At 51.2% G+C, this 10,687-nt stretch overlaps 1 protein-coding gene across 2 annotated transcripts in view; it reads right to left on the bottom strand.

The window, feature by feature from the left end:
* Nucleotides 1–205: 205 nt before the first annotated feature.
* The window catches only part of PCDHGC5 (protocadherin gamma subfamily C, 5), a 173,642-nt gene continuing 163,160 nt past the window's right edge, over nt 206–10,687 (bottom strand). Inside the window, exons 4-5 of one of the 2 annotated variants that reach the window (XM_063723858.1) lie at nt 7,689–7,777; nt 206–2,234 (exon numbers count right to left, since the gene is read on the bottom strand). In XM_063723858.1, coding sequence (XP_063579928.1) covers nt 2,005–2,234; nt 7,689–7,777 — 319 coding nt within the window. In that variant the 3' untranslated portion in view covers nt 206–2,004. 2 annotated transcript variants of the gene reach the window in all.

Raw genomic sequence — 10,687 nt, 5'->3', positions numbered from 1 at the left:
CTCTCATAGGCACAACGGCATTGCAAGCATACACAGCCATACTGCAGTCACACACACACACACACACACGCAATTCGGAAACATCTAGAAGCGCAATGACACAAAGTGGCCTCCCGATTCCGCCCTTCTTCCAGCACCCACCTCAGCTCATCACTTCATGCACACATGCCAGGAGCTTCCATCGCTTATACAGAAACGTTCAGCCTTTCAGAAGAAACCTTTTTATTATTTTTTTGTCGAAGAAAAAAGCCATATAAATATTAGAGTATAAAACTTGCGTGAGACACAGGAAGAGGGTGGGGTGGGAGCTACGTGACTATGCGAAGAGAAGCGCTTATAGGAGAAGTCAGTACGGGGGAGGGGGTCGCCTTAGCGCGTGGACACAGCACAAAACACAACACGGGCCGCCGCGGGCAGATTAAGGACAGACGGCTGCGCGGAGCCCGCCGCCCGCTGCCCACCCGCCATCACGTAAAAGCACACCGCACTACACTACTGGCTATTCTACACCAGCCGAAAGAGGGAGGGGCGCTACACTACTGTAAGGGCAGGTCTGGGGTTCTCTGGCAGCCCCGCTGGATGGCCGGGGACCCAGGGGCAGAAGGGGGTGGGAGAAGAAGGTCTATGCACAAGGAGGCACTGGGGAACTTTAACCAGGCTATGGCCACTAGGGGGCGCACTGGGGACCTGGGCAGTGGCCTTCACGGAATAGAAACGGCACCTGGCAAGGTGAAGGACTGAGGCTTCAGGAGGGCAGGGGCCCTGTTGAAGAAGCCCCATCCTGGGCTGAGACTTTGTTGATTTGGTCCCTGCCCTAGCTCCCTGCCTCCCCAACCCAGGGACTAAGAATGGCCTGGCTGGCCCGCCCTTCCTGCTGGGGCTCCACTGACACTTCCACCAGTGGCACCTCTGGAGTACCCAGCACCCACAGAGGCCCCTCTGACCTCTCAAGGGGACCTGGTCCTAAACCTGCTTCGAGCTTCCTTGGACTGAAATGCCAGTTTAATCCATTGGTCCTGTTAGCTCAGCCCAAAGCTGGCTGCCTGGGCTGAGCCCTATTATGTAGTGGGAAGGGTCCAGCCTAGTTATTGGTTTATGGCTGGAATCTGGAGGATGTTGTCAGTCCCCTGAGGACATACAGAGCCACCTCCAAGGCCTTGATAACTTGATGTGTCAAGCTTTGTCCATGCCCCCACCATCCACATCCACACACTTCCCTTCTTTATCTTACCATCCCATACGTCTTGGAACATGCAGTGGAGTCTCTTGTTTGAGGAGGAGGTGGGGGAAGTCACAGCATGCAGTGGAAACATCAAACAATGAAAAACAAAACAAGACTGGTCCCCAGGGCATTGGGAAGAGGCTTGGTAGCAAAATGCCCTCCCTAAATCCAGCAAGCGTCAGTACCATGGGGATGGTGATCATGTCCTCCAAAACTTGAGCATTGATCTCAGGCTCTGGAAGGAGGTGAAGGGGCTGGCACCAAACCATGCTTTGGGGGAAGACTGAGAATCAAAGGAGAGGCCAAGAGGTCATGATGCCCTTCCAGCTTCTCAGAACTAGGAGCCTTGTAGGTTACCTCGTACTTCAACACCCCAACCACCTTACTCAGGAAAGAGGAACTGTTGGAGTGGGGTGGGGAGGAGGGAGGCATAGGGATGGATGGGCCTGATTGATTTGGAAAATGGAGGAGTTCAGCTGTAACTAAGTGGGGTGTGGCAAATGGTTCTTGGTGTCTACACTAACCCCACTACCCCCATGGGTACAGCAATTGATTGGATGGGGGTTCCCAGCAGAACTCCCTTTGCATATTCAACCCCCTGGCGGGGGGAAGGGGGTGGGTGTTGACTGGGCACTTGTTTCTGTTTCCCAAGGGGAGCATGGCCTTGGCCCCTACCAGTATTCTGGGGGTTAGCCCTGAAACTCTGAGGCCTGGGTACAGGTAAGGAGATGCTGGGCTGGTTGGGGGGAGGCTGTCCTGTGGCTGTTGGCCTGGCCTCCATGTTACTTCTTCTCCTTCTTGCCCGACTTCTTCTTGTTGCCATTGCCACCTGCTGGGGCCTTGCCATCCCGCTTGCCAGCTGCGTTGTTGGTCAGTGTGGCATTGCTGCCTGGGATGTAGACATTCTGGCGGTAGTCGGGCACATGCTGCAGGGTGAACTGGGGTCCGTAGCGGGCGCTCAATCCCATGGTGCCGGCACCCCCTCCCAGGGTGGAGCTCCCATCAGCAGCTTCTGCAGAGACAGAGGAAGATCAGGTGGGAGCTAAACTTAGGGTCCTCAACAGTCACTGTCTTGTATCCCCAGCAGTTAATGAATGCCTATATAGCACCCTGGGCCCTGACCACGCTGAGCACTGCGAATATAGGGGTCACCAGCGTAGTCTCTCTTCTCAAGAGTTGAGGGTAGAGGTTAAGAGGCTCTGGAGTGAGAAAGTCTAGGTTTGATTCCTAGCTCCTTTCCTTACTCACTGTGGTCCTGGGCAAGTCTACCTAACCTCCCTATGCCACTTCAGTTTTCTCATCTGCAAAATGGGGATGATAATGGTAACCACCTCTTCTGGTTTTAGTGAATGCTAAATAAGAAAATGTATGTAAGGTACCTAAAATAGTGCCTGGTAGATGTAATTGCTCAAAACACATTCGCTGGTATTTCTCTCAGGGCTGTGACACGGGCTCTCAGTTCCTTGCCCTGGCTTTCTCAAGGGAGCCTCTGACTCCCACACTAGACCATGGGCTCCTGGAGGGCAGCAGCCATGGTTTGCACATGCCCCTAGCCTTTGCCAAGCAAGGCCTGGCATGGAGTAGAGATTCGGTAGTTCCGTTAGTAATTAGGTGGGGTGGGGGTGAAGAGCGCTCTTCCAAGCCTCCATTTCAAAACAGCATTTTTTTTTTTTTTTTTTTTTTTTAAGATGGAGTCCTGCTCTGTCGCCCAGCCTGGAGTGCAGTGGCGCGATCCCAGCTCACTGCAACCTCTGCCTCCTGGGCTCAAGTGATTCTCCTACCTCAACCTCCTGAGTAGCTGAGATTACAGGTGCACACCACTAGCCCAGCTAATTTTTGTATTTCAAAACAGCATTTGAGCACCTACTGTGTGCCAGGCACTCTGCTGGATGCTTCACATGCACAATCACTTTTAACCTCTACATAACAGCCCAGCCAGGTATGTGGTATGACCCCCATTTTACAGATGAGGGAACCAAGGCTTAGAAGGACCAAGGCCATACCAAGTAGCATTTGTTAGAGGGGAATTCAGGCCCAATGTACCTAAGCGCATGCTGGAAGGGACAGTCAGTCACCATCACCACCAGCAGCTTGGACCTTATCCCTGTTCTGAGTGAATGGGAGGTGGAGAGAAGATGGAGAAGAGCCCTGCTCTATGAAGCTGAGGAGATGATGATCTCAGGGACTAGACATCTCAGGGACACTTTAGGCACAGGCTCAGAGTGTCACAGCTAGGTGACATCAGACAGCACCTCCAGCCCAACGTTCCACTGTTCAGAAGAAGAAACTGGGGCCCAGAGAAGTCCACACTCTGGCCCTGGCTCAGCATCACCCAGGAACTTGTTTAGAATGCAGCCTCTCAGAATTGCCAGCTGATTTGTACGCACTGTGAAGGCTGCTGTGAGGACTAAATGAGATGGTGCTTCATCCTGTGCAATACATCATCAACACCGTCATCATCCAGCATGCCATCACCTCTACCCTTCACCTGCCCTGACAGGTGAGAGGAGGAAACAGGAGTTTGACTCATTGGGGCTCACTGCTGGAGGCCCTGAGATCCTCTGTGGTTAGGAGACAGTTAAAACCTCAGGGATGCCCAGGCCAGCCCAGGCCCAGCTGGCAGTAGAGCTGCTCTCCCAGCCTCCCTCTGCCCCCACCCTGGACCCTGGGAGCGGGTAGAGAGAGTGACTAAAGCCGGAGAGGCTGAGTAATCCTGGGACATCAACCAGGGATTGAGAAATAGACAGACAGGAAATATTTTCAAGCCGGCATAAGAGGAGGAGGGCACACGGGAGGGGAAAGCCGGGATGCGCCTCGGTTTTCTCTTCACGCACCAGCGCTCAGGTTTCTACAGCCTCCATTTCATGTCGCAAATCCCCAGAGCTGAGAGCTTTCTGAGGGCGGGGGAGAGGGGCTGAGTGGGAGGGAGCAGCTGCCCACTTCCTCCCCTCCTACCCCAGCTGGCCCCCCACCCCCAGCCCTTTCATTCCGCTGACATTTCTCTGTTTTCCCTAATTAACTCCAAAAGGAAGCCAGATCCGCCACCGCCCCGCCCCCTCCCCTCCAGCCGTCAGCCTCTTCAGCCTTTCCCAGCCTGGGAATGGAAGGGGTAGGGGAGGGGGGCCCAGATCTGGCTTCAAAGAGCTAGGATTCCAGAGTGATTTAGGGGCTAGAGGGGGGACCTCAGAGGCGCCAGAGAAAGAGCGGGGTGGGGGGTGTAGTCTCCCTGCACACAGAAAAGAATGAGGAGGAACACGGAGAAGCAGGGAGAAGGGAGGGAGAAACAGAATGACAGGAAGGGCCTGACGGAGTAGCTAGAAGCTCGGCCCACCCACGTCCTATGTGCACCCAAGATCTCTGAGTAGCACCCCGAGTGGGTGCAAGTGACAAAGCCATCCCCCGCCCACCTCGTGGGGGGTGCCCTGAGGTTGGGCTGGACCAGGAGGGAGAGAAGATATGGAAATCCAGAATGTAAAAGAAAGAGAATATCTGCTCTGCTCTGCCACTAAGGAACTGTGTGAGTTTGGTCAGGTCTCTGCATGGCTCAAGCCTGTTTTCCCATCTATAAATCTGAGGGGAAGAAGTTGGATTGCCAGCTTTGACTTTCTGTAGAGTCAGTTCTCCAGTGCCCCTCCCTCTACACCCCACTCCCCCCAAGGCCCACCTTGGTCAAGAACCGGGATTTTCTCTTGGTCCAAGGAGAGGCAGACTTAGGAGAGCCTCAAAAAGTTGGACATCTGGCCTGGACGAGGTGGGGGTGATGCCTCCTCTCCTGTGCCAGCCTCTACTCAGGGAAACTCAGCCCCCAGCTCCCTGACCTCCCTCTGTCCTCTTAACCTACCCCATCCCAGGGCTGAGGCAGCAACTCCAGAGTAGCCCAAGGAGGCCTGATTAGCTGGAACACAGCTGGCTGAGCTGCAAACCGCAGCCTCCTTGAGAGCATCCCTCCCCCGAGATGTTTATTTTAAAAGCCTCCTCCCAAGTGTCGGTTTTTACTTTCCCTCTTACTTAACCCCTCTCAGCAGCCCCATAGGCCTGGCTGGGCTGGACTTCAGGAACCTCTCTGGTTTCAGGGCTAGGAAGTGGGTGTGAAAGTGAGAGCAGGGCCTGACCCACCACCTCCACCCCCAGGGTCCGTTCCCCAGGGCGCACGCAGGCTTAGACGAGGGTCAGGCCCTGTGTGGGCCAAAGGAGGGAGGCCTTGACAGGGGAATGAGCTGCATGACTTGCTTGGAGGGTTTCGGGCCATAAATACTGATTTCATTTCTGTTTTTAACATCTGGATTTAGGCTAAAAAGCTGCTTCCTGGCCTCAGGGCGCAAGGCCACAACAGCTAAATATACCTGTTTATTTCCCTCAAGAGCCCAACTTGGCATCTCCTCAGACCCAGCCGCCTGCCACTTTCATACTCAGTCTCTGGCCTCTCTGGAATCATAGCCCCACCAGACCTGGGAAAGCTCTGCCTCAGGAGGCCAGCAGTCCCTGCCACCTCTCTCTCTGTCCTTCCATCAACCGTAGGCCTGGCCCCACTTAACCTCACAGACAACTGGGGTAGAGTTGCCAGATTTAGTAAATAAAAGTACAGGGCTCCCAGTTAAATTTGAATTTCAGGTAAACAATGAGCATTTTTTTTTTTTTAGTACATTATGTCTCATGCAACATTTGAGACTGACTTATGCTGAAATAGTACTTGCTGTTTATCTGACATTCAAATGTAACTGGGCATCCTGTATTTTATCTGGCAACCCTGATCTGGAAGAATAAAGCAGAGCTTGAGGAAGAGGTCAGCCTCTCCTGCTCAGGTAATAGAGAAGCTGAGGCTGGATCCAAACGCAGCCATGGTCTCTATAGTAGAAAGAGCATAAACTTAGGAGTTGAGCCAGGTTAGAACCTCAGCTTGGCAGCTCAAAACTGAGGACCCTGGGGCAAGTGCCTTCTCGGTTCTCTCATCTGTCAAATGTGAGAAATCAGACCTGCCTTGCAGAGCTATTGAGAGGATTCATTAACAGGAGGCCCCTAAAGTTTGTTTAGTGTGTGCCCAGGTGTGATGACAGTGCTTCTTGTGATTTCACCTGGTTCTCTACCCACCAGTCCTCCAGACGTGCTGGAGGGCAGGGCTATCAGTTCATGATATAGGGCAATGCCTTGATCCTCTGCCGGCCTCCTTATAAGCCCAGGATTTGCTGCTCCAGAAGCTAGTCTGTATTAATAGGCATCATTCTAATTCTGCTTTCTACCCAGTAAAAAATGGGTTTGGGTCAGCAAATGTAATAGTATATTGTGCCCTTACTCTCTGCCAATCCTGCGCTGAGGGACTTGCATTTGGCCCTGGTAACACCACAATGAGATCCGTTAATACTGTGCCCATTAATAGTAAATGAAACCGAGGGGGTTTAATAACTTACCTAAGGACTCATTGCTAAGTGGTGGTGCCAGGATTTGAATCCAGATTGGCCTGCCTCTAAAGCCTGTGCTCTTTTTTTTTTTTTTTTGAGACAGAGCAAGACTCTGTTGCCCAGGCTGGAGTGCAGTGGCGTGATTTTCTGCTCACCACAGCCTCCACCTCCCAGGATCAAGCGATTCTCCTGCCTCAGCCTCCCAAGTGGCTGGGACTACAGGCACGCACCACCATGCCCAGCTAATTTTTGTATTTTCAGTAGAGACGGGGTTTCACTATGTTGGCCAGGCCGGTCTCAAACTCCTGACCTCATGAACCTCCCGCCTCAGCATCCCAAAGTGCTGGGATTACAGGCGTGAGCCACCACGCCCAGCCTAAGCCTGTGCTCTTAAGGACAAATGATATTCTTCTTCTCCTGCTCTGGGCCCTAGTGACTCTTCAGGGACAACCACCACTGGCCAAATCTCTACTACAAAGGAAGCCCTTGGTCAACCTTATGGGAAAACCAGAATCCTACTCTGGAGTTAGGGGCAGCAAAAGAGGAACCTCGCATAAAGAGGAGGTGTTCTCTCTGCTAGGGATTTCTACACCCACTTTCATTGCTTGAGGGCTTCTAAGCGCCAGGCCCAGAACTCTATGCTTTGCGGTATCATCTCATTTAATCTCTACAACAACCCTTTGGGGTCCCTGTCCCCACTTTCTAGGCTGAGGAAACTGAGGTTTAGAGAGATTAAGCAAGTTGATCCAAGTCCCAAGGATAGTAGCAGAGCTAGGACCTGAGCTACACTGTCCCATTCCAGAGCTAGACGACTTGTAACCACTATTCCCTCCATGAGTCTTTTCCTTGTTCGCTCTCCTTCAGGCATCCCAGGACCCCCAACCCCTCTGCTGTTCCTTAGCCACAATTCCAGGCTTTTTATGTTTGGAATTGTGGGTCCTTTCAGACCTGCTGAAAGATCCGGAGAAATTACACAGGTTTGACATCCAGTCTGCGGGCATGGTGGCTGTGAGATGCACCCCAGAACCCCAGGTCTCCCACTCTTCCATACACACACTGACACCACTTACCACTGGCGGAGGCCAAGATCATGGCTTGCAGCATCTCTGTGTCAAACTGGTTGTTGGGCCAGGTGCCGGTGTCATCGCCATTTTGGGAGCTGGGGAGAGAGTAGGATGGTGAGCACAGACTCCCAGGCCGGCACAGCTCATGCCCCTCCTGTCCTCTCCCAGGGCTCCCAAACCTAGTACCCTAACCCTAACCCATGCCCAAGACCTGTTTCTCTCAGCAAGGTAGGAGGCACTTCTACAATCCTTCAGAAGCCAGAATCCCACAAGTCAGTCCCCCAAACCAGCTCTTTGCTGTCTCCAATGCTTTTTTCTTTTTTTTTTAGACAGGGTCTTGCTCCGTCCTCCAGGCTGGAGTGCAGTGGCGTGATCTTGGCTCATTGCAACATCCACCTCCTGGGTTCAAGTGATTCTCCTGCCTCAGTCTCCCAAGTAGCTGGGATGACAGGCACCTGCCACTGTGCCAGGTTAATTTTTGTATTTTTAGTAGAGACGGGGTTTCACCATGTTGGCCAGGCTGGTCCGATGCATTGAACGTAGTGCATTCCCCCACCCACCATGAGAGAGCCTGGCTTCCTGTCACAGTGAGGGAGATCAGACCTTCTCCAGAGGACTGTGAAAGTGGGAAATGGAAGAGAATGTTCCAGAGCTAGAGAAAAAGTGGGGACCTAGGAAGTACCTAGGGGGAGATGTAGGAGGCCCCAAGAGACCCTGGAGCAGGGAGAAGAAATTTCTAAAATTCAATGGCTTCCTAAGCCCTCAGAGTAAAATCCATGGCCATATAAGAACCTGCCCCTCCTATTTTACAAGAACCCCCACCCCCCACCCTCAAACACTCTATCATCAAACCTTTTCCAAGGTGCACTTTCCTATCCCTCAAGTTCCCTCTTGCTGTGAATCCTGGGCAGATGGTGTTCCCTAGAATGCCAGTCCCCCAACATTTGCCATGATGACACGAATAAAATGTATCAGAGGAGATCCACTCAGACGGGGCAGGTGCCTCCACTGTACTCCCATCCCAGCGGCTACCCCACATGGCACTAGTCACACTGCAACTGTTGTTGTGCCTGTCTGTTCCTCCCCCACACTGACTTCTGTGAGGCAGCGACTCCACCTGCTTCCTACTGAAGCACCTAGCACAAAGCCTAGCACTTGGACCTAATTGAGACTTTTAGAAACTCCGAGTGTTGAAAAGACTTGAAATGATTCATAATTTAAAAAAAATACTAAACCAAAAGAAGAATTCTCTACTTCTTAGAAGGTTCAGCTCTACTTGGAATTTTCCCACAGTGACAATTTCCATGATTTTTTTGAATTTCCAAGGATGAAATTATTTCAATTTGCAGGGGAAATTATTTCAATTTGTTTCCTGTTGGCAGGAAACAGCCCTGGCACACACACAGTCTGCCCTTTAGGTAACTGTTTGGCACCATCTGGCTCAGAGAAGTTTTTCAATAAATATTTGTTGCCTAAATGAGTGGGAAGAGGCCAGCAGAGACAGTGAAGTGACTGTAAGGTAAGAAGAAGGCTTTGGCACCATGGGAAAGGCTGTAGGGTAGGCCTTGAAGGCATGAAAATGTGTGTGTGTGTGTTGTGTTGTGTGTGTGTGCATATTTTCTCACGGTGGGTGAGCACAACTAAGAACTGCTTTACCATTTTTCCAAGGTCTGTCCCTGCTTTTGGTTTCGCCCAATCTGGGATTCCCAGTCCCTAAGTAGATGAACTCAGCTTAAGAACAGACACAAGGCTGCCACGTGTGACCTCTATACCATCACAACAAACATAAAGCTAGGGTTGAAGGGGAAAGCAGGAATCTCAATTCTCCTTCTCAAAAGTGGGAAGAGTTGTAATTCTGTTTCCATTGATTCAATAATGATTTCTTTTCTTTTTTTTTTTTGAGCTGGAGTCTCACTCTGTCACCCAGGCTGGAGTACAGTGGTGCAATCTCGGCTCACTGCAACCTCTGCCTCCCAGGTTCAAGTGATTCTCCTGCCTCAGCCTCTTGAGCAGCTGGGACAACAGGCGCACACACGCCACCATGCCCAGCGAATTTTTGTATTTTTAGTAGAGACGGGGTTTCATCATATTGGCCAGGCTGGTTTCGAACTCCTGACCTCATGATACACCCGCCTCCGCTTCCCAAAGTGCTGGAATTACAGGCGTGAGCCACCGTGCCCCTCCAACAATTCTTTCTTGAGCAATTACTATGTACCAGACACAGAGCTAGGTGCTGGGGTTATGGCTGTGAATATGATAGAAATTGTCCATCTTTACGGTGCTCATGGTGGGCACTGAGAGGCTGATTTTAAATAATTACATAATAGAGTAATTGCAATTGTGATACTTGCCATGGGCTGTGTCAGGGGCTATCAGAGGGTATGAAGAGAGGCAGGGGTGGGCAGACCACGAGGTCAGGAGATCGAGACCATCCTGACCAACATGGTGAAACCCTGTCTCAACTAAAATATATATTAAAAAAAAAAATTTAACCGGGCATGGTGGCACACGCCTGTAGTCCCAGCTACTTGGGAGGCTCAGGCAGGAGAATCGCTTGAACCCAGGAGGTGAAGGTTGTCACTGCACTCCAGCCTGGCAACAGAGCTAGACTCCCTGTCAAAAAAAAAAAAAAAAAAAAAGAGAGAGAGGCAGGGTTAGGCAGCTCAGCCAGTCCAGGCTTCCCCGAGGAAAAGACAGTGAATTTAAATCTGAAGAGATTATCCAGGTAATTTTCAGAAGAATACCAGCAAATACATGTAGAAGGAATGACAGAACATCACCGCTTTGTAATCACTGATGTAAAAACAGATACAGGCAAGGATCATCAGGGAATACTAAAATTGCATGAAGGGTTGCTGCCTATCTCAAAGTATCATCCACAGATTACTTATATTTTCACAAATATTTTAAAATATCTTTATAAAAATATATTTTTATAATGGAGAGATCTGGGACACTGTTTTTACCACACAAACGAACTCAGCATCACTGATAGTGGGACAGGC

This window comes from Pongo abelii, chromosome 4 (genome assembly GCF_028885655.2).
Source record: "Pongo abelii isolate AG06213 chromosome 4, NHGRI_mPonAbe1-v2.0_pri, whole genome shotgun sequence".
In the NCBI taxonomy this organism is placed as follows: Eukaryota; Metazoa; Chordata; class Mammalia; order Primates; family Hominidae; genus Pongo; species Pongo abelii.
The sequence above is the reverse complement of the archived record's forward strand: the minus strand, read 5'-3'. Positions and strand labels throughout refer to the sequence as shown.